Source organism: Anomalospiza imberbis, chromosome 2 (genome assembly GCF_031753505.1).
Source record: "Anomalospiza imberbis isolate Cuckoo-Finch-1a 21T00152 chromosome 2, ASM3175350v1, whole genome shotgun sequence".
Classification (NCBI taxonomy): Eukaryota; Metazoa; Chordata; class Aves; order Passeriformes; family Viduidae; genus Anomalospiza; species Anomalospiza imberbis.
Window position 1 is genome coordinate 70192071 of NC_089682.1, and position 25089 is coordinate 70217159.

Below are 25089 nucleotides of genomic sequence, written 5' to 3' on the forward strand. Positions count from 1 at the left end.
AAAGAAAGAAGGAAGGGAGGATGGAAGGAAGGAAAGAAAAGCAAGAAAAGCAATAAAAGAAATAAAAGAAAGAAAAGAAAGAAAGAAAACAAAGGAAAGAAAGGAAAGAAAGAAAGAGTCTTCACTCTCCAGCTTAGCTTCTGCTGTATTTCCAGGCTAGATTTATTGTTTTTCTCTCACTTTTCTCAATTCTGATCTGTTCTGAGCCTACACTTTCTACTGTTTAGTTAGAGCTGCACAGAGAAGCAATGTGGCTTTCTCATCCTGAACTCTGCTGAAAATTTAGGATCACGTCCCATCTGCTCCTCTCCATGCCCAGCACCCTCCTTCTTTGTTTTTATGAACTAGCAATTGCAGTGACCTTTTCAATTTTCCTTGTCTGGCTGCCTTAGAGTTACAATTTTTGCCTCTGGTAAGCTGGTCTTTATGCTCTGAGGAGATGGACATTCGAGAGGCAAATTCTTCTCTCTCTGGAAAACAAGAACCACTGTGGGGGTATAAGCTGTATCATGCCTTTTTCTGCCAGGAACTTTCAGGAGGCAGCTTAGCCGAAAGAAAGGGATACCAAAGCATATTTGAAACAGGGAAAAAAAAATACTATGTTCTTGAAGAGGTGTCTTGCACACAGTGCCTTTTACAGTAGGAACCAACAAGATTTATAACTCACCAGACCACATGAATAATTCCAAACAGCACCTGTTAAGCCTAGAACCACAGGCAAAGACTTTTGTTTTAATCCAAACTGTACAGAAATTCCAATACAAGATCTGCTTCCCATGTGATTGTAGCTTTTATGAATGATGTCAGATTTGAAAACTTTGAGACTGAAATAATTTCACTGAATGACATCTTAAGAGCCATTTCTTCTCAATTCCATCAGAATTCCTCAAAACTAGTTTAATGAATAAAACTACTTTAAAGAAGTAAATGACGCCTTATGAAAAGGACACATAGACTTTCTGGAGCCTTTATGGACATGAAAATTATTTTATTCAGATCACTAAATAGCTACTAGCATGTTCAAGTACCAACCTGAACTGGAGGTCATTCAGCAACTGCAAGGTGATCAATGGCATTTTGTCATATTACTAAATGGAAGTCAAGACAAAGGAACACGTACTTTTCTACCTATTGAGCCAACTGGTATTACCTGTGAAAGATACCTATTGGAGTACTATACTAGCTAATAAAACAGGCCAGTGTCTATCAGCTGATATAAAAATAAATATAAATAATATTTTTCATCCATTTTATACATGAAACATCCATCAGATACAATCCTTAGTAAGAGTATTCGTTATTGTTAAAATTGAGAGCTTATAAATAGCTTTTAAATTCAAATCTAGTTGCTATTTTTTTATTTTTCCTCCTTCTGTGTGGTCACTCAAAACCCCTTATATTCCTGCCACCACTTAATTTCATGGATCTCAGTACAGTGTCATCTTTTCAAGCATTCACACGTTCCTTCTGCTTTGCAGTTCCTGCTCTCTTTCTACTCTGAATTGGTAAAATATCAAACTGTCCCTCCTCCCTCCTACAGCTTTTACTTCACGCACAACTGTTACTTCCATTCACTTTCCTGCCTTTCAGAAATATCCCTCTTTCTCTCTAATTCTGTTCTCAGTGTTAGTATTTTCTTGTCTCCTGCTCTCATCCTGGGTCACTTAGACATGCCCCTTTTAGTATCATTTATTCCATATAACTTGGTGTCCATATACATCTAAAAGGTATTTTTGCTCATTCAGTTACTCTTTCCTAAATTAACTCACATTTTCAAGCATAAGTGAATGGATATAACTAAGCCAGTGTTGTTCAGTTTTACTCATAATGCCACAGGGGTTTTGCTTCACATTTGAATTTCAAAGGATAGTATAAGCAGAAATAATGATTGAGACTCTCTTGCTTCTGAAATGTGGTAAAGATTTCCATTTTAACAAGTTCCTGATACCTCAATGATGATAAGAACTTAATTTCAGCTGAAGCCAACAAGAAATAGGTACTCGAGAGCTGAAATAAAAAGGCAAAACAATTTTAGAGGATGCATAGTGACAAAAGCAACCCTGAGCACTGAGTTAGAGATGAATTAAAAAACTGAAATCCTTGCCTTGAGCTCTGATTGATAGATGTTTTCATATTTCCATCCAGAGTATGGCTCTGTGGCTGAGAGAGGTGAAATGGCCACTGGCTTGTGCTATGGAAAATCCATGCTGAACTCAACCCAGTGACCACAAGGCAACGTGTCAATGGCTGAAGGGTAGACTGTCTTACTGGAATGATGTAAGTAAATGTTCAGTACTCACGTTTCATATTAAAACTCCCCGAATCACAACATTCATAATTTATCTGTGGTTCTACATATGAAGATTATGACACAGACACTTTGAATAGACAAAGCTCCATACTCTCAAATAAACCATGTTTTTTTATAGCCAGTGGAAAGGAAATAGCTCTTGTATTCTCTCAATGATTTTCCTTTTGTTCCCATTCTGGTGGCTTGCTTGTTCAGATTCAGGGTATATCTAACTTGTTTTTTCAAAAACATCTCAGAAAACTCCTTGCACAAACTATTGCAAATATCCCTTCAATACCCTATTTAATGGATGGCCAATTTCTATTACTTTGCACCTTGTGTCATATGATAATTTTTTTAATCACTCTGAAACCCAAAACTGACTGAGCAGAATGATTCCTGGAGACTCATTAGTTTGAGCACAAGGCAAAAGTCCAGCCTGGGGCAAAGCTCTGTATGAATAAAGCTCAGGGATTTTAGCCATTGTGTCCAGCAGTAGCAGCTTGGCTTTCACTTTTTCACTGTTAGCCTGGCAGTGCAGCAACACTGAGGGGTGCAAAACTCATTACAAATCTTCAGTGTATCAGATGTGATATAATTCTGCTTGACAGTGTTACACCAAAATTTCCCAAGTCAGAATGTTTGAACTGAATGTGCACTCCTCCTTAAACTGGAAGGAGCTGAAGAGCAAGCAATCTGGCATGAGAACATTTTTACTCACTGAGGTAGTAGTAAAATGAAGATTTTAGAGGCAACTGATGATTTAATCACAACAGAAATATAGAGCCTCTAGTCTAGGCCAATTTACTAGCTGTGTATGACACAGAACTGACCGGTATGATAACTAAAACCCTTGGCGAGAAAAAACATTCAAGAGAATTGTTGGTATAATTTATTAGTTTCTGATCATGTGCTTGAAATGTGAGAGTTAAGTTAGGAAACAGTTACTGCAGCAAGACAATTCCATTGTGTGTTACAGATTGCAGAAAGATGTGGGTGAGGAGTTGTGGTGGAAAGGGAGAAATCCAGCTGGAAGACAAATCCCTAGATTAATGAGATGAAATTATGCAGCAGTATATGCAGCATTCCAGAACATGCTGCTGGTAATTTTTTTCCCCTAGAATCTCCATTAAGGTTGTATTTTTGAAAGTAATTTATTTTATTTTGAAGTTCCAAAGTGGAAAATCTTTGAGCTTCTCTGGCAATACAGCCACTTCTCTGATTACAAAATAAATGCCTCATATTTTGAGGCTGAATATGTCTAAGTTCCTCTTCCAGCCATCAGATTGGATATATTTATCAACAACACTGAAAAACCGTTTGCTACCAGCTCTCTTCCCCAAGACTGACTATTTCCAGATGGAAGTGTTAACGTGGACACAGTTCATACTACACTAAAATGAATTTTTACTGTCAAGGGGGATGCTAGGGTTTTTCTGCCGTGAGTTCTAAACTCCACAGCCTCATGGGAAAAACAATTTTGTTCCAGTGTTTGTACCAGCTTCTCTTCACTGGGTTCCCAGTTGCCTTCTGTACCTTTAAATCTCTCTTGTACAGGGAAGTTGCACGGGTGTCTCAGTTTTGTGAAATGTTTTTGGCTCATCATGATGACAGTGAGTACTGAACATATGTCTGCATGCATTGTGAGGGGTGAAACTGAGTTTATCTGGAAAAGGCAGAGCACTGTGCACCCAGATGATCCCATAGAGACATAAACCCTCATCCTCAAATCCCAGAAATCCCAGCATTGTCAGCAACATCTGAATTTACATTAAACAGCTGTTTTACCTCAGATCTTTCCATTAGATCTTGCCATGACAACTTCTTTGCTTTTTTCTGCTTTTCTCTATGTTTTTGGTAGGCTTATGACATGCTACTCCATGAAGATATTGATAGGGAGATTACATGGGCTGCAAGTTTGCAGTAAAAGGACATTTATGACTTCCTCTCTGTGACTAATGTTCTTTCAGGAGGAAAATGATATTTAAAAATTTATTCTTGAAAAATTCATCAGGATTACTACTCTTTCTTCTGCTGTTTTTTAAGTATCTGCAAATAGACTGACTGTTTCTCCCAGAAGTTTTCCCTGAAAACTGGGCAACCTATACTCTCAAATATTCCTTCAGTTCTTGAATAAAATTATAAATGGCCTGCATTGAGTAGTTCCTTAAGTTTATGAGAATCAACTTCATCTGTTTACAACATCTAACTAATCTAAGTTCTAATTTGATTTTGCCTAAGTCCACTTCAAAGACTTTTCTGTATCTTTATAACTGCCCTAATTAGATAATTGTGGATCCATCTCTTTTTAAAGACAAAACAAAAACAAAACAAAACAAAACAAAATCGCTAAAGGTTTGAACTCTCATGGTCCCACTTTTAAACAATCACTTTTCCAACTCTTTGGAAAATTAATTTCTTGCTTGGTTTTCTATTTTTATCAAACATTTTCTTGATGCCTTTTTTAATTCTTGAAAGTACAGCTCATTTTACATTTTGCCCTTCTGAATTTCCCCCTAGATTTTACACAACATTTATAGATTTTTAAGACTTGAGCTGTTATTACCACGGTGACTAATTCAGCTTTCACTTTTTCAATGTTGATTAATTGAGTTCCACAACTGTGACTGCTCAGCAAACTAGTTTTGAAGTTCACGTTACTTCCTCATTCCCTTTCAGCACAAAATCATATAAAAATTTCCTCTACACTATATGGTTACTCAAGGGCAAGTTGTCTTTCTCCTTAGAAATATTTAGTGGATTAATCTGTTTCATTCTCTCATTTTTTGGCTATTCTTCCTTATTGTTAAGAATAAAACCTAGAATTATCTGACTTATAGTTATTTTTCTATATTCTCCACCAAAAATAGATTCATGAATGTTTGGTCAGTTTGTGTGGGATTTATTTCAGTAAAGGGAAGTTATGCTAAATTCTCTATAATATGTGAAAAGAAACAGAAATTTTTACAGCAAAATGGTCATCTGACCCATGTAAACTGTCTGCATTAGGACAAGGTAAGCCATGGCTACACCCTTCTATTAGCTTAAAGTGTGGGCCTGAAGGGTTATACACTCTGTGCTTCCCACCGTGAGCAAAGCCTGACTTTAGATTAATCCACTAAATATTTCTGAGGAGCTTAATCTACTTCTCCTTCTAGTTGGTGTCATCCCATTAACATATGACAATGCCTGTGCTCTCAGCTCCTTTCCTCTCCAGAGTTTTTCTTTTTACAGATCTGTCACATATATCACCTACAATCAAGTATTGATCCTTTGAATATATTTAGCAATACATTCTTGCTTGATTTTCAAACAACTTCTACTTTAAAAGAGTCCAGTCAGGTGCACTGATTTACCCATTTAAATCACTGCTCTGATGATATATTAAAATTTTCAAGATACACCAAGCGTGCTCTACACATTACTACAAAGCAGGTTTACACAGTTAACATACTAAGTAGGATTAATGTTAAAAATGTTACAGAAGTCTATAGACAATTACATCTAAAGGCCACAGAAACTGTCAGACTGTCCCATGCCTGAGGACAGTCATGCATCACTCACACCACCACGAGGAAGAAAGCATCCTAAGGACATGGTCAGTGCCTCTGCAAACAATTCCTGTAGGGCAAAGGGAATATCTGTTACAATCCTGACACTATTACACAAAAGGGACAAACTGATGATCCAAGGAGAAAAGATACCAGGCCCTGTAGAGATGTTTCAAACATTTTCTGAGACAGCTGTGTTTTTGGAAAAAAGAAAATATGAGAAGAAAAACCAAATGGTATTTGCCATTTATCTTAGTTTTGTAACTAGGTAACAAAATGCACTATTTGCCCTGAGCAGTTTTACTGCTTTTACCAGGAACAAAATAACCATTTTAAATTAGAAAGCGGAAAGCTTCTCTGTACCAAAGGAAGAGAAGTCAGTCTGAAGGTCAAATATAAGTGCAGCAAATATAAAGCAGAAATATTTGCTGTAAGTAAGCACAGAGTTGTTACATTCTATCCTGCTCTATAGGGACATTTTTGGAGTAGAAATTGAAGAACGCTCTGTTTTTTCAAATGTATATTATATTTTTGGCTACAGGTGTGAGTGAAAAGGTGGGTAGGAGTTGTGTGGGAGGAACCAAGTACAAAGAAATGTTTAAACTGTTCATAAGGGATAGCAAATATCTCACAAAAAAACAACAGCAGGACAATGCACAGATACAAGACAAAATCTGATTAATATATAAGATCCCTCTGCAAGGAAGAACCTTTTATAAAACACCAGAGACAAGACTGAAGTGAGATGCTCAAATACTGATGTTGCAAAATAGGTTTATATAGTGCCATATACCAGTGACAGAAAACCCCACAGAGTATCTCCACTTGCCCCTTCCCAACCTGAAGCTGTTTAATTCTCAGAAAGCAGCATGGGAAAAAAGATAGTGTCTTTCCCCATATAGGAGTACATCCTGATACTACACCAGATCAACAGGAAAATCACACAGAATGCTTTGGTTAACTTCATTCACCTGATTCAGGTTAGATGAGAGGGGAAATGGAAATATTATGAGAGCACTATGTGTCTCTTTACAGTGCAGCCTGTTCTTTATCTACTCTTTCCTGCTGCTGTTGAGCAATCACCCTTCAGAAAAGTTGTTTTATTCCCTTAAGGTAACCTGTGGATGCACTGCCTGGAAGCAGTCATCTTGCTCCAGAGCAACCAGTCTACTTTTCCCCTTGATTCTACTTTCAGGCTCCGAGTCACACTGAATCCAGCCATTGTGAATGCAAAGCATTTCTAAAGGAGAATGAAATGAAATTGATACTGCCTTTATGGTTCATGATTTTATGTTATTTTTATTTGTGATTAAGGAAGCATGATAGCTGAAAAAGCAAATATATATTAAAAGGGCAAACTGACTTGAAATGTGAGATGCAGTTTAAGACACCTAAATATAGATATGAATGCATCTGGTGTTTCAGCTTAGAAGTCCATACAGATGCTGGAGCTTATGGAGAAATTCAACCTGCTCTATACAGCTCACAGGCTGCCAGCTGAATGTTCTCTTGCCTCCTTTGACATTAATGGCAACCAGACATCCAGCAAACATATAGCTGTCTATTTGTAAGTATCTTAATCTGAGATTAAAACCTTGCACAAAGACATAAAATTCAGTAACTTCAAAAGTTAAGATTCAAATGCAAATACTTGCTGTTAACTCCTTATGCCTATTAATTTACCATAATTCTCTCATTTGTATACAACTTGATGTAGCCTTACAGAAAACTATGAAACTTTTGAAAAGAAATGTCATCATAGGAATTCAAAGAGCGATATGAACTATTTCTGTGAAACTGTAAATCTGAATTTTGCTGCTGAACTTGCATGTATAAACTAATTTGCTCTGTTTTAGATCCTGTACCTATTGAAAAAGTTGTCCATTTTCCATTTGGCACTGAAAATGCTTTGATGCATTCAGGCTAGGACACCTAAAAGAAAGACTTATGTTTTATCAAGATTTTTGTTTGAAATTGTAATGCAAAAAACAATGCGGCAGATTTTCTTTGAAAAGGACTGTATTGCTTCTCCTTCCTCCCCAGGACTTCCCCCTAAAAATAACATTGTATTCACTATGTACATATTTCCAAGAATTATAAGACTTGTACTGCTTTCTGTCAGGGTGTATGCACAGTGGGTGGCCATTTTATGCATGTGGCTCATGGAAAAAAAATTTCTAATGCAGGTGGTTTTGACTAACCAACACTGGTTTCCTATTGTTATTTTAATAGGAAAAATATCCCTTAGCATTGGAAGTGGAACTTAAAACTGCAAGAATGGCATCAAGGAATATTAAATTTTATTTTTATTGAAGACTGCATTCTCCTAACAGATAGAGAACTTGGGGCTAGATCTTAGTTCAAGCAGCCTCTAAACCTGGCCCAGACTTCTAAAATTATTTTAAACAAATTACTTAACACACTGGCACCTCATTTCTGCAGCTCACAATGGAAATGTTTTTTCCATGGATATTCTGAACTGTTTCCTTTGACCTATAAGTATCTGAGATGAAAATTAAGGAGGGATATATTCTAGTACAGTGATGAATTTACATGGGTGGTGTGTGCGTTATTTCATTTTAAAGACATTCAGAAATGAGAAAAAATATTTAGTTGGGTGGTGACTCAAAGAAGTATAATGAATTATAGCCATAAAAAGGCAACATTTTAAGAAAACACTTTAAGGGAGGAACCCCCATCTTCTCATGAGAGTAACACAAAAATTCATTTTTGGGCTATTTGAAATGTTTTACTCTCCAACACAGAAGATTTTCCAGGATTCTTCAAATGGCCTTCAAGGTTCAGATAGGATTCATTTGTTCTCTCTGCCCAGGAGCATTGGGAATACGAGTCTTTTTTCTGAGGTTTTTTCAAACATTTCCAATTAACTGAAAACAGGAAAAACCCTGTTATCCCCGCTTTTCCTGAAGTTTCAGCCAAAGGCAGACTGCTGTCATTACTGATCCTGGGCCGCCACCTGGTGGCATCTGGGAAAAATAAATTCAAATTTCACTTGTCCACGGGGTCAAGGCTGCGGCACTATCCTTCCCAGTGCTGCCGGAGGGCTGCGGGCTTGGACCCCTCCCTCTCACATCCCGCCAGTCAGGCAGAAGCAGAGGCAGAGATTATGGGATTTGTCCAAGCCTTGTCGGCTGACTCTGGGATGATGCATTCACCCTCAGAGCCTCTCCAAGGCAATGCATATAAAGGCAAAGCCTTGCCGGGTCTCACTCTTGGATTTGCAGTCTATTTTTAGAGTTTTTTATAGGTACATTCCCAAAGGTGAGCTCAGTTCTCAACCAGTCAACATTGCCATATTCACAGCACAGGCATGAAATCGGAGAGAGCCCGTGATGCTCACTGTCCACCTGGGAGACTGAGGCTTAGGAAAATGAAGCACCCTGCCTATGGTCACACAGAAGGACACCAGCTAAATGGATTTAATTGATTAAATTGAATCATAGAACCGTTTGGGTTGGAAGGGACCTTTAAAGGTCACTGAGTCCAACTCCCTTGCAATGCGTAGAGACAATAATGAAAGAAGTAGCATTCTGAAAGATAATAAATATTAGAGGGATTGGCCAAAAAGCAGGTCACGCCACGTTGTAAATGCAATAAAATATCACAATAGAAAAACTCTTGTGGCTTCATTGCAATTCTGTAATACCAATCTTATAAGAAGTTAAATTTAGATCTCTAAATCACTTACTATGCTTCCTGTCTGTAAGAAATTTAACCAAGCTTCATCTGATTAGAAATAGTAGCTTTGAAGATACTATTTGTTCTTGTTAATCAAATTTGTCATGCTTTGAGAAACAAATGGGAAAAGTATTTCTGTAGGGAAATAAGTGTTTCTGAGGGATGAGACGAGAAGGAACAAACATAGAGAAACAGAAATCTTTTCTGCAGTCCTTATAAAACTGAGGTGTCTGGGACCCTGCACTAGACAATGGTACAAGAATAATGAGCTCTGTGCATGAAACTGTTTTTTTCTGAATATGGCGAAATGGATCCATAATAGTTATTTGTGACTAAATAAATAACAAGGGCCTGACTGAGTGATTGCCTGGGGATATGTACACAGTCTAATTTAGTAATAATTTCCACCTCTCTCTGCTCAATGAACAAATAAAAAACCCTTGCATGACAAGTAAATGCTGACACAACACTAGTAGCATTAATTAGAACTTATGGAAGATGTCACTACAAACGAGAAAAATTAGAGTTAAAAATTGTGGCTGTAGCATACAGCTGTAAATATATCCTGCTAAAAATAAAAGAAAATAGACTTTTAAATTTGTATCTGAACTTCTGGATTTTGAATACAATGTACTGTGAAAGGCTTTGATCTCATTAGTCTCTGCTAGACAGCCCTATTTTGCTCCATCTAACCAAAGAAAAAGAAATTGCGTAATTGTCCTGGAGAAACTTCTGTTTCTATTCTTTGGGTTTCTTGTCTCTGCTCTTATTGACACAGGCCTCTGACTTCCTTATCTCTTCATAAGGATAACTTTATAAGAATCTATTTGGATTTTATTGCAATTCCCTAGAAACTTTCTACTTGGACAGTTCTTTAAGGCACTGTTAAGAGGAAAGGGTTAAAAGCAGAAGAGTGCAGAGGAGGATGGGAGATTCCAAGAGACCTTGCAGGTGGGAATGCTGAGGCCTGGAGAATATCAGTGGGGGAATATACCCCTTAGATTATGCCCACTGCTGTCTATCTGTCTGTTTGGAGAAGCAGAATTTCTGTTTAGACATAACGTCGGTGTCTAAGGGACTTGGAGGCACTCTCAGGGACATGCCTGAGCTCCCTGTCTTGGGAGAGAGATCAGAGCTCAGAGATCATAAAAAGCACAGAGATCACAGCATGGTAGTAAGCTCCATGTGTGTGGGCCCTCAATAAGTGGGTGCAAAGAACAGCCTTGCCACCCCTCAGGGTGGACTGAGCCTGATGGTTCCCGCATTGCCACTCCTGTGTCTCTGCCCAGGTGCTGCTTTGGGATCCTCCAGTGAGCAAGGTACTTAAATAAATTTACTCTTTGCATTTCAGATGTGGTCTTGTGGTTGTCCTGCCTGCCTGTGTGGACTCCCAAAAGTACCTTTACCTTTAAACACCCTTTACTTGCTCTTTCTCATATTTTCTTACAGCACTTTTAAGGAACAGGTATGATAAAATACACTGTTGTGATCCTCACAATGTCAGATTACTGTCTCCCTTTGGTGATAACTTACCCAGATTTTCTATGTATTGCAAAACACCTCCACTCACCTCTTTACAACTTTTTACGAAACTTTGACAGGCGTAAGGTAAATTCACTTTTCATAGAATAGGCCAAGACAATCCTTAGCAATGTAGGAAAACCATAACCAGCTTTACTATAAATTTAAGCATTGACCAGGAAAGTGTTGCACAAACACATTACAAACCACGCAGGCTGAAGCCATCTTCCACCCTCAACTCTAACTAAATTACAGCCAGGGATGCAGGATTCACAGGGATAGAAGGCACAACATTGGGAAGCAGTGTGACACTGTAGCCTAGTGCATCCATCATTTATCTGGGATAAATAATTCCTGTGTTTCAGCTCTTAGCCCTAAGGCTATTGTGCTTCACATGGAACAGTCACATCTGTATCAATTTGGGATAGTTTCTTTTTTTTTTTTTCCCTGTAAGGAATGTGAATAATGTCAATGGATATTTAACGACATTTCCAAGGCTTTCATTGTTATTCAAATTTCTTCATATTCAGATTATTTCAGTCAGATGTTCAATTACTTGTCAGAGCCTAAAACACAAATGTTCTGGTTTTAAAACGCGTGATATCATTATATACATTAATGAAAAATTAAAATTATGTGTTTGAGTCTAAGCATGCAAAATATAACCTCAGGCTAAAAAGCATTTCATCCAATAAAATTTGAATAGAATTTCAGGGGGATCATCAAATTCATCAGAGGCACCGAGATAATGAACACAACCTAATTAATCTCCTTGTTGTAGCTATTTGCTAAGTGGTTGAGTGCACACTAGATGGCAGCCTGGGTATAGATGATTTCATCCTATTGCTTGCTCTCCTCCAAGAAAAGGTGAAATTGAGAAATATCCTTGGACTCAGTAGTGTGTTTTGGGAAAAATGGAATTGGATGATGGGCCAAAATATGGGATGCTTAGGTCTGCAATGTTCTTAGGCCCTCCCTGCAGTGTCACCATAGTGTAGGTAGCATTAAGTAAAGTCTCATTCCCAACTAAATGCAAGTAACACCAGTAACAAATGCTCTAAAACCCAAGGGCAAAATAACCAAAATATTCAGGAATAAACTGTTTGCAGCTTAGATTTCACAACATGGAAACGAGAAAGGCTTCTTTGTGTGCCCCTTGCAGTATAGACAAAGAACAAGATGAAGAAGCTGGTCAGGACAACACAGCAGAAGCACTTACAGATAAGATTTGATCTCCTCGCTGCAGTTCTCCGCTGAGATCCGCTGGCCCACCTGCGAGGATGAAAGACACGAAAATGCCTTCCCCGTCTTCACCTCCCACAATGTTGAAACCAAGTCCTGTGGAGCCCTTGTGCAGGATGATTTTTCGAGGCTCTCTGTATAGAAACAAAATGATATTGTTTAGGCACTCACGCCTCTTACTGCGTATTCATTTTTCATAGCATCTTAAGCATGCTATATTTTGCCTAAGACACAATGGCCTGCTGCTGTCTAAAGAAACCACGTAACTGATGACAAAGCTGTTAACTGGTGAACAGATAAGGTAGGAATCAACCAGCATTATTTTTTTTCTCTCATGGTTGAATTCCAACATCTCTATTAATTTCACCCCATTGGAGTCATCTTCACTATGTTAAGTGACAAATTCATTAAAAGGAAAAACAAAACTAAATATTTTTAATAATCTAATTTATAGCAATACTATATATCCAGGTATCCAATCTTTATATAGTACCTTTTTCTTTTAAGTTCTAGTCTTGCTTTTGCAACAAATGAACAAAGAAAAAACTTACAACTCCAAGCAAAACAATGGCAGTTGTGATCCTGACAGATTTGGAGCAAATAACATTTATATGATCAAGCTAATCCAAAAGAATCTCATTAAAAACTTTAAAACTTTGGTTTGATACTATCGGGATCATGCATTTGTTAAGTCACATTGCATTTATCACTGAACCAGCCAAGGGGTACCTGCTTTTGCCATGCTCATTAAAAACTATTAATTATGATAGAAATCAATAAATAATATCAGGTATATCTCACACAGCTCTTTTCATTTGTAAATTGAAAATATGACCTAGAGGATGTAAATATAACATGCAATTTACTGATGGGAATACTTATTTCCAGAAATAGGAAACTTTCCTAAGCAATCAAGGTAGCATCCTTAAGAAAGGGTCCCAGATATTCTTGTTCCTGGTCTCTACATACAAGGCCTCAGAGCTGGCTCCCCCTTGGATACACAAGCACACACAACCACATATACATACACACACTCTATGTTCATTGGTACTTACCCCACTTCAAATCCCTCTAACAATTTAATTTTCAGAAAAAGTGTAAATGCTGTTCAATTATGATGTATAAATTTTAAGCCCAGCCCTGCAAGTCTCTTAAACACATACATATTGGTGTCTGTGACTCCTCCCAGAGAAATAAGGTGCTCCACTCATTCTTTAAGTTTACAAAAAAAAAGTTGCCAGCAACAAAACCACACATTCTACAGAATGCTTCTTGTATAAAAGATTCAATCTTTCCTCCATATTATACCACAGTTCTGCATCACACAAATGGATATTTCATTTCTATTTTGTTTTTAAAGAACAGAGAAAAAAGAAGTGATTAAATTGAACAATGCCTTATTTGATACAAGTTTAATCTTATGGATACATGGAGACTTTATCTTGACATGATACTTCTGAAATCACAGGCATTTGTTAATCTTTGCCCAATGCTAATATTCAAATGGTATTCCCAACTTGATTATAATGTTAAAGTAACATCTCAGCTTTCTGAAACTAAAGTTTTATATATTTGAAAGAGAAGACTAAAGCAAAGTATTAGTCCTACTCCATATGGTCCTTCATCTCTTTTTTAATGTTGTAAAGTCAGAAAACAGTTAAAAATACAGCTGTGAGGAAAAGATATATTGCACTGAGTTTGTGAATTTTTGAAGTATTTTTAAGAATCAGAAAATAAAGGTAGAGGTTTTTTTCCTTTTGCATCACTGCTGTTGCTTTGCCTTGTAGCAACTCCTTTAACACCTTGTTAAATATGTGCAGAGTAGACATAATGCAATCCAGAATCTAAGAAGTCTAAACAGGTTTTTAATTAGAAGTGTGGCCTGGAGGTTGGAGCAGAAGTAGGACAGTGAGCTGAAAGCATGGTTTCTCTTCTCTGCTTAGCCCATGCACTGCTGAGTGTTCTTGGCAACTCATTTGTTCTCCCAGCTTCAGTTTCCTCATCCACAAAATGATACAGTGACACTTGTCATCTTCAAGTCCTACTCATCAGAAATACTTTGCAAGAGTTGAGCAGCTGCCATTTATTATTTACCAGGCTATTGAGGAAAAAGAGGCAGCAAAGTCAAACCAATATATTTGCATGCTTTGCTGGTGTGAAATCGGAAGAGATCTTGTTCAAAATAAAAATGAGTATTTTCACATATGACAGGCAGCTTGAATCAAATAGTTGAAAGCCAGGGCCATGGACAAAACTAGGTCAATACAACTGGGTATCTACTGAATAGTAAGCTGTGCAGCTCAACAAAATGTTGGCCCAGTTATTAATCCCTGTCTCTGATCAAGTCAGCAGATTTATGCCTAAAATGCTGCCAGTGCTGTTTTATAATTTTGGCCTTTTGACAGCAAAATTCACATTCTGCTCTTGGGTGATTATGTCCAGAGGAAGTTCAGACAATAAGGGGAAAATGTCAGAAGCTGTGATTAGAATGAAATGGGTTTCTGCCCCTGCTCTTTTATCTAATCAGATTATTTTGGTCATGACTCAGATTTGGCTGAATAGAGGCTGACCATCCTTAACATTCCTTGTATTTCTTTCATACCTGAGTACCCTGCAGAATCTGAAATGTGGACTCAAGATCACCTAAGTGATGTTGTCATTATAAAAATAACCTTTATCCCTTACTGTACTACAAAATCTATATGTATGTGCCAATTCACCTTAATATAATAAATATGTTTAAAAATATGTAATTGTTCACATTTGCGTAGTGTACTTAGAATGACAATGAAAAAAAGGCTAATGATGGTAAAAAAGTAGATATAAAATTTATGAAGTTAAAGTAGAAAAATATTTCTTAAGGAAACCAACTACAATACCAGCCACTGTCTAAGTGACCTTTTAAGAATAATGCAGCAGTTAGTTACCTGCCAATGCTTTGTCAACACTCACAGAAATGTCTAAGCTGAAGATAAGGATTTTACATATTTTATCATCTGGTGTAAAAGTTACAGTCAACCCTTAATATGATATTTAAGGAGGTCTGAGAACAGCTGTTCCAATTTTTCTTGAATATGTTGGAAACAACACTAGGAAAAATTCCTTTGCCTCTGTGAAAAATCGCTATGAATATAGTTCCAGTACACGTCAGCGAATGCAAGACAAAATGCAGATAAATGCTGTAAAGGAGGTGATGGAATCAAACACTTAAAGATGACGTGGTGATGGGAGAGTTGAGAATTGAAAGAAAAGTAACTCAAATGTGAATGATTCTTGCTTGTAGTTAATGCACTCAGAATGTCTAGTTGTCTGCAGGAAACAGCAACTAAGGCAGAACTGATTTTAACATGGGGGTGCTTGGGCACTGAACAGGTTCCCTAGGGAAGTTGTCACAGCACCAAGCCTGAAAGAGCTCAAGGAGCATTTGGACAATGATCTCAGGCACATGGTGTGGCTCTTGGGGATGTCCTGTGCAGGGCCAGGAGTTGCACTCAGTGATCCTTGTGGGTCTCTTCCAACTCAGCTTGTTCTGTGAAGATGTTTTATTTGGTTACAATAGATGGCACTCTGTAGCTACCCTGGATAAAGGAGCAGTCTGACATCCAGTGTTTCTGAAATTTTTGTTTCAGGCTCCAGCTTTAACTATTTATCCCATTTACAATTTTTTTCTGTGATAAATACAGCTGAAGGTAACTTTGTAGGTGCTAACAAAGCGTACTAGCACTTTAATTTGGTGTGTGCATGTTTTATACCCTCCTGCAGCTCTATATCACATACAAACAGAGAAGAGCAGCAGGGGAAATCAAGCAGAAATTAGAAAGGAGTGTGAGATGAAAACATTCCTGGACTGACAGAAGGCAGCAGAAGGGAGGGGGGAAAAAAGAGAAGATAAAAAAGGAAATAAAAGAGGAAAAAAAGAGTGAAATCAGAATAAAGGGAGGCAGTGCCTCTGTAGAGGAGAACAGGGAAGGAAATAAAAAGGTAGGAGAAGAAGAAAGGAAGGTTTACATTAATAGATCCAGGAGCAAAGAAGCAAATAAAGTGCTGCAATCCACACAAATTTACAGGCTGAGAAATCAATGGCAGAATCAATTTGGATGGACTTGGTTACTCGCTTTAGAGAATGCATCAGATCAGATTCTGTAAATCACATTATAAACTGCAGGCCTGATGTAAGAGCAAAGGATTACTAATTAATATTTGAAAACAGTAAGTAGTAACAAAATGTCAACACTTAAGAAAATGTCTTCTGTCATTAAAATGCAATGACCAAAAATAAATCAAAGCGCAGCATTTCTCTCCTGAACAGGTTTGTTTGGCTTACGCATGTTTAATTTGATGATTATCTTTAAAACAGCAAGTGCTTTTTATTTACTACATTTGCACTGAATATTTGGGTTGATCAGTTTACTTTTAACAAAGAGAAAATGACAAGACAAAAAATTTCACTATTGCTATCATTCTTCTATAGACTGGAATCAATAGTGATTATAGATCTAATGTAAGAGATTAAAACTGGACTGATAAATGATGGGGAAGTGCTTTCTAAAAACAAGTAATTCTTATAATAATTAACTGAAAGAAAATCCATTATTAAATTGATTTTTTTGTGCTGCTGGCAACATAAAAGAAAAGAGTCACTTATAGTGTTCATCTCAAATGACACAAATCTTTCTGTTTCTTTTGTACCAGCTATAAAATTGGAGTGCTGACACATTTTATGCTTTTTGAAATACCTACAGAAATATTAAACAACACTGGGGGCTTTCAAGTATCAGACCCTAGGGATTTCTTCCATTTTATACAATCGATGATGTATCTCAAGTCTGCAGAGGCTTGGAAATATGGCTTTGATCTGAATTTGGCTGCAGTTTTTTTGTTATGGTTTTTATATTGTTTTTCTTTTTGTTGTTGTTGTTGGTTTTTTGCATTTCTTCCTCCCCCCAAACTGCCATTTTCTTCACAGAAGATGTTGAAAGCTTTGGTGTTATAGTAACACAGATCACAGAAAGCCCAGAAGAATATTTATCTTATTGTTTGCATTAGGGTAGCATCAATATACATGTCAGGGCCCAGAACCTTTGTACTCTTATATAGTGCAAGAAAAGCCATTCCAGCTACTTGAATCAGCAAACAGCAGGAAGTGAAGTTGAAGTTTCAAGAAGCTGTATTACTTGGGTAAAGTCACATTAGTTTATCAGAGAGAAGAGCACAAAAGGGATAAGACAACAGGAAATGGATTTAAACTGAAACAGGGTGGATTTAGATTAAATATTAGGTAGAATATATCTACTGTGAGGCTGGTGAGGAACTGGCATAGGTTGTCTAGAGAAACTGTGGTTACTCAGCCCCTGGAAATGTTCAAGGCTAGGTTGAATGGGCATTTGAGCAACCTGGTCTAGTGGAAGATGACCCTGCCCATGGCAGGGGTGGGGTTTGAACCAGATGATCTTTAAAGTCCCTTCCAACCCAAGCCATTCTGTGATTCTCTGAAAGAACCCACCCCAAATCTCAGGCACCAAGGCCTCTTCTGAGCAATATAAATGTTTGGCTTCTGGCAATCCACAGTGTGAGCACTAAGTTACCTCAGAGTAATTTGGCTCATCAAGCCATTTCTTTTCCACAACAATAATTATAGTTTTCCTCTCATACTTCAAAAAATTCTGATCAATATCTGTGTATTTATTGCTGGAAACCAAAGGACATTCATACTGGAAGACCCTAAAAAAGATGGTTCAAATAAATTGTTCATTCTTCACAGCATTGAACACAGGAAGCTTGGAGGGACAGAGTATGTGCCAGTGTGTGTGATGGTTTAAAATCTGATTACTCAAACAAGAGATAATACGACATTCTAAGTGGCTGAAGGCCTGAAATATTCACACACACCTTTTTAAAAGCCTTTGAGTTTTGGTCAAACCAAGCTTTCTTTATATAGATTTTCTTTCATACTTCTACAACTCTTGTTTCACACAAATGAAAAATCCGTCTGTACTGCTCTCATCTATTGCTTTATTGTAATACCACTTCTACTGCATCTCAGCTTTTACTTTTTCCCTTGTTATTCCCTCTTAGGCTTGGTAAAATCTTTCCATTATGATGTGAAACAGCTCCACCCTTTGCTTCTCCCCCCTGGCCCTCCTTCTCGTGTACCTTTGTTGCAGTGACCAAAGCACCAGGACCTGTCAGTGGTAGGGAGCTACAGACCTTCCTTTCTCAGCTCCCAGTCCTTCATCACCTCACAGCACCTGCACACACCGGTGTTACACCTGACACTGTGAGGTCTCATGCCTGATAGTGACTTTAGTGTTATTCTACTTTCAATTATTATTTAAAATAACAAAAATAAGGAAGCTTTCCTCTTATCTAGTGCTTTCACATTGACCATCACAGTCCAGAGGGGTAACTTCGCCTGCATAAACTGAAACAGTGTTTTTGCCTTCTAATTGATCAATGACTTACTTAATTTGACCAAATATTGGTATACTAACAACTAAGCACTCAGCCTTTAATAAGATGTACATTTATCAGTTTACATAGCAAAATATCACTTTGCCTACTAAAGTTACCCTATCTGCTTGAAAAAAGTATTTTGTCAATTTATTTGACTATAGAGTCCTTGAATTTCTTGTTCATTGGACATTTAAAAGCAATGGCTTATTCTAATTTTAACATTGACTACAATTTTAAAGCATTTGTTCTGCAAACATCATGCCTAAATTGTCACAAACTTTTATGTATACTTAATACAAGGGAACCTACTGGGAGCCAGGCTTCAACCTGATTGATGCATGTGTGATTACACTGGGTTATGATTTTGTTCTGTAGGAAGACCTCTGGACTTCAGCAATCTTTCACTTTATCTTCTGTAGAGAAATTAAAGCCTGCACACCAGGACAAGTTTTCTGCTTGCAGATAGCTAGATGGAATTGGAATACGGGAATAATCTTTTTGATTTGAAAAACTGGTCTGCGTTTTTACCATGACACCTGACATTTACTTCAAATGCACAGTAGTCTGTCTCCTGGGTTTGAGAAATCTCATTGATTTGTAGAGAGATAATGTAGGACAGCTAATATACTCTTTAGCTCTGTAAGGGATGTGATTATTCCTGTCTGCTTGTTCATTTATCCTTTGTCTCACATAATCACTTATCTCTCTTCCCTGTTCCAGGAGGTATATTATTTACATGCTAATAATCAAAATGAATCCTGAAAACTGCATCTCTGTACCGCCTGCTACACCTAGCACATTCAACTCCATACTAGAAAGGTTTGCTTTGAATCTTGCTTTTAAAAAAATATTGGTTCCATATTGAAACCACTGTTCTAAAAACTATTACTTACAGCATTCAATAGCTTTATTTACAATGAATGCTCCAGCTTTATAATTTGTAAACAAAGCTGGATGAGATGGAACTGGTGAGAGGCAGGAGAATTGCACTACCAGGAGACAGGAACTATTCAAATGCTCAGAGAATACCTAAAAATAGCAGTGCCTCTAAGCCATGTTTGGAAATATCAATACACAGGCCGCTAGTAGCAAGCATCTGAAATTTATAGAAGACACTTCTGAAACAAAAAGCATTCTGTAATATCTGTCCTATTCAGAATAAAAATTCTTATCCTTAGTCATGGTTCAAATGCTGTTTATTTATGTATAAATATTTTAAAATATATTTCAGCTCCTCAGACACATTGCTAAGTCAAAAAGACTCGATCAAATAAGTTGAAATCCCAGTTTCTAAGAGTTGGCTGGTAGCATACAAAATTCAGTTTAGTGGGGATGTCAAAAGCAGAGAGAATAGCTGTCAGTCACCACTAACATTAAAACTTTGTGTGCTAGTATGGCAGGATTTCAAGAAAAACAAGGGCTGTTTTCAATTAATATCTTTTCTGTTTTGGATAGTCACAGCTAAGATTGTTCATTAAAATCTCTTCAAAAAACTCAAAATAACAATATTTTCAAATTCAATCATTAGAGTTTTCTTGGTTTTTAAACCATGAAAATAAAACATTAGGGAAGTTGCTAATGATGGCCTCCAACACCTCTGAAGTTCATGCCTTTATACACAGAATAAATCTGTACACCTCATGTACAGTTATCACACTGTGAAGAATATATGGCTTGAATATAGTGGAAAAAAATCTTTAAAGATGTCTTTATTTTTCCTGCCTGACCATTCATTTTGTTGCTGGACATGAAGTCCACAAAAACCCTCTCTAATAAAAAAAGAAATTGTTTTATGTGTTCATCTATCATCTTGTTGAAAAAAAAGCTTTTCAAGTTCTTTAAAAATCTATTCTGGCCAGCTCTATTATCACATATTCATCAGGGTGGAAAGGACTAAATGCCAGCAAATGCAATCCTCTCTGTATTTCTTTGACCCTCCCAGATTTAATTTTTCATTCATAGGACCCAATAATTATATCACTTCAGTGACTCCACAGTCAGTCAGAGAGAGCCAGCATGCAGGGTACAAATGTCAGCATGTGCCAGGGATGCCTTGCAGGTAAAGCAGCTGTTTAAAAAGTGCATCTCAAAACCAATATAGTGATTCTCCTAAATACAGGATTCTACTGATAGGAACACGGTTCCTAAAATAGAAAAATAACTTTGTTTTGACCTCAAATTCTATTAGCTGTAAACATAGCAGCATGGACTCCACAAACACATTAGAGTAAAGTGAGCTTTAACATAGTGAAATATTTATGGCTCAGCTGATTACTCATTTCTGCTCAGCAGTGGAATAGGCTAACAGTCCCACTTTCCTATGTGAAATGAAATATGATGCTGTGTAAGTTGATTAGGAAGAATTACAACGATGTTCTTCGACCCCCTGAACAACATGAGACCTGTGGTACCAATTGCAGATTTTCTGTACTGTAATGATTCACACACAATACATGCAAGTTGTCTGTGAGCCCAGTACAGATTCTGCAATTCATCTAAAAATTCATTTAGAAAGACTGATTTCCAGATTTAAGTAAGAGTTTAAAGCTACAGGATGATTCCTGAATTAGTCCAGTAGGCCAAGCCAGAGACATCATAATAGGATTTCCAACTCAAATTTCGACTGAGCAAATTATTTTTTTCTCCCCCTCCTCCTCCTTTTTTACCATCCAAATTATTCTTGAAGTTCAGTTTTATTTTAAACATCAACTTATTCATGAGATGATTTGAAGAAGAGTCAGGGGAATTTATTATGACTCTCTCTTTGGATTAGAGAGATAAAGAAATCTAAAATGAGGGGTGTTTAAGCACTGATTCTGCTTGTCCAGGACTTGAACAATCTCCAGGTTTTTGACAGTCACAGCTTCACTGGACAAGACCCTGAGCAAACTGATCTACCTTAAAATTGGTCCTGTTTTGAGCATGATGGCTGGATGACAATGAAGGCTTTATTTACAGAATTATCTTCCAGATGATAGCCCTTGAGCCACATGCACTTTTCCTGCATAATTCCATTATTCAATCTAATTTTCAATGAATAATTACCATAGCTGTTTTACATATTTTAAATAATCATATTTTAAAATTATAGCTCTAGATAAGAAATTAAAAATGGAGACTTGTTAGAAAACCATTTCAGACTTCACTTAGGACAGGATTAGTTTACACAGGGACCAATTTATTTTCTGACTGCACCACAGTACAATAGTAATGGAAACTAAAAGACAGCAAGATGACATCTTTCCTCTGTGGAAACTTTTCAGTCTCACTTTTACCACAAGAAAGAAAAGCTTTGAAATATGAACTGAGAGCAGCCAGTGATAAGTTATTACCCATGACTACAGAGTTCCACATTTCTATGGGAGGGGATAAAAACGAATTGACATTTTTTTTGACTATGCCAGTCAGTGCAAACAAAATCTCTGTTCCTGTGTTAAATATCAGCCTTTCTAATACTGTAAAGATGCAAAAATATTATCTGTAGTTGTGAGTTATTCACATTTTACACCATTGTCTTAGTTAAAATTGAAGTCAGTAAAAATTGAGCTGTGCACTCAGAGCTGTGTTCTACAGTTAACACACTCATGTACACATATATTCATCAGCACAGGACTAATATTTTATATCAGTACTTCTTCATCCTTAGTTTTGGACACCGGTTTGTCAAAAGGAACTCATGCATACATTAAGAAAAGAGAGTAAGAGTTCACTGGGCTTTTCCATGATAAGTGGGAAGATTTTACAGCTAACACAAGTAAATATTAACACTAGTCAAGTGAGATGAATTGAAGAAATGGTATCCAATATATCTCCATAACAGATGCTCTCATCTCCATGAAAACCAAACCTTTCAGTGTAAGTACCAAGAAAGGATCAGCAATAATTTGAAACTTCATTGCTTCATCTCACAGACTTAAACACCATGGTGTGCAAACCCACATCTAATGAACAGCTCTGTTTGTGAGGGTAGTTCAGTGGTACCTGACACCTCTAGGGCAGCTTCAAGAGAGAATCATCTTACCCTTCCACAGAAATGGTCCGCTGCAAGCTCACTGTGGGTGGACGCGTTGCAGTGCTGTGCTGGGAATGACTGTACGGCCAAGGAAGAATAAAGAAAAGCATTTGTTAAAGAAATAGGAGTTTCTCTTGCCCTTATTGTCTCTAGACGTTTAGCTAATACCAAAATAGATACAACAATCAGATGGTTTCACGTGTGTCTAAAGCATTTTGACTTCAGTGGTGCTCATCTGTTCAAAAGGGGCTTAATTGTACAATCTCTCTTGTTTACATTCAGCTTTTGTTTCTCATTAAGAGCAGAAAATGAAGATAATAACTCCCCATTATCTTTCCTACTAATTTTTAATACATATATATCCCCACACAGAATTTAGTAATTTAAAGTAACTTAAATGCTAACTATTCCACTAAATATACTAAACATGCAATGCAAATTTAATTTCAGAACAAAAGGTAAAACAGCAAATGATAATGTAATCAATCTAATTCTCAGTGTTTCTCAGTAAAAGAGGACATACATTCCTTAGAATTGCACCTTGATGTAACTTTAACACTAGTTCTATCAGATTTTAAGCAGCTTGAGTCTCTCCACAAGTTTTTTTATTAATCTAGGACACAACATTTAGAGAAAAACATGATATTTTTTCTATAGCAAACATGATATTTTTTCTACAGACTCTCTGAAAAAAAACTTTTTGATTGATTTTGATTTTTGAGGTCTAATGGCTTCGCATATGTTATACCGACATGACTAAGAAACCTGAGTAATAATAATAATGTTACAAATACACAGTATGTGCTAATTTCAGTATTATACTATGGTAGAATACTATTGTAAGTACAAATGGATAAAACAGAGCATCAGTCAAAGGCAGTTTTGTGATAATAAATTGTACTCCTTATCCAAGACATCCTGTTTAAATAAAATATTAAAAAGCAGAAGCATCTGGGTGTATTTTCTGATTAATTTAAATGACTACAGCACATAGTGAGGCCCAGTATTAATAATGCAAAGTGCACAGTAAAAATAAATCTTTACATCAGTTTTATATCACTGATTCTAATAACTGAAGACTTTGTCTTGCTTTCAAGCTTTGCATATATCTCAAGCTGCTTGTTCAGAAGCAACATATCTTATTTTCAATAAAAGCACTTCATTTGACATTAGTGAGCAACACATCTGTCTTACATGAATTTCATCCTGTAGCATAGTCAATACTGTCTGACAGAAGAGATGCTTTTTTTTTTTTTTCTGTAGCCCATGGAGTTGTGATGCCTGTCACTCAACAAGCAAAAGTCCTGCTGCTTCCTGGTATCTTCTGTTGTGACCATTGTGTTCTTGTTTTATGCTAGTATTTATCCCTATTGAGAAGGTTTCAGAAGGTTTGTGGAAAAGTATACTCCCCTTCTAAGAAGAGCTGCAGAGCTTTTTATCTGTTTTATAGCAAACTTAGGAGTACCATTAAGTTTCTGGGATCATGGTGTGAACAGAATAGCTGAGTGGGACAAGCACTGAAGAATATTATATGAATATCGGTTAAAATTTCACGTTAAGTTTGCATGTACAAGGAACTTTACACCACACTCCTGCCAAGTGAGGGGCTCATCTAACTGCAATATTCCACCCATGAGAAAACCTTTTCCAGTCCTAGGGATTTGTGACACAGTATTCAAATGAGCCATCACCTTCTTTCATGAAAATAGTTCAGAACTGGTGATATGAAAACTCATTTTCTTTACATAATTATAGAAATCAAGTTTGATGCTTGATATGAGCTTGTGCCTTCTAAGGTATCATCATGAATATAATGACATCTTAAAGTCTAAAATGCAATTTAATCATTGCTTGGCACAAGTTGCTATTGGAGACAGAATAATAGTCTGATATGATTCCTAACTGACTTATTGAAAAGATAATCTCCTGGTGAATTCTATCAAACTGATGGAACCAGCAGAAAGAAGCTGATTTCATCACATGTTCAATACACTTGTACATTTGCCATGTCTTTTGCAGCACAGAAGAAATAAAGCTTTCTGCTACCAACGCTTTCTGTGATGAATGCCTAAACATATCCCTATTGAGATATGTAAGCAGCATAGTTTTAAACTGACAGATCAAAGTATTCAGAGTTTGACATTTAAGCTCATAAAAATGCTACCATTCCTCTGAAATGATACAGAATACACCTCCTACTAGTTTTAGTAATATAAAGTAACATTAGTAATATTTCAAGATACCACCCAGTACTACAGCCACACAAGACAGATTTTCCCTGAAGAAAAGAATTTTACATCCTGTAAAAGATCAATTTTAAC

The 25089-nt window shown here is 36.8% G+C and overlaps 1 protein-coding gene and 1 long non-coding RNA gene across 33 annotated transcripts in view; one reads left to right on the forward strand and one right to left on the reverse strand.

The window, feature by feature from the left end:
• The window catches only part of DLG2 (discs large MAGUK scaffold protein 2), a 984419-nt gene that overhangs the window by 200670 nt on the left and 758660 nt on the right, over positions 1 to 25089 (reverse strand). For 29 of the 32 annotated variants that reach the window (XM_068181605.1, XM_068181600.1, XM_068181601.1 and 26 more), the window contains 2 exons: positions 22778 to 22846; positions 12281 to 12437 (listed from right to left, as the gene is read on the reverse strand). In XM_068181605.1, coding sequence (XP_068037706.1) covers positions 12281 to 12437; positions 22778 to 22846 — 226 coding nt within the window. The remainder of the gene's footprint in view (positions 1 to 12280; positions 12438 to 22777; positions 22847 to 25089) is intronic. The other 3 variants (XM_068181606.1, XM_068181599.1, XM_068181608.1) reach the window with 1 other exon arrangement.
• LOC137469159 (uncharacterized) lies at positions 2144 to 23415 on the forward strand. Its single transcript, XR_010996376.1, has 3 exons — positions 2144 to 2277; positions 20719 to 20815; positions 22668 to 23415. It is a non-coding gene; the product is annotated as an uncharacterized lncRNA (long non-coding RNA).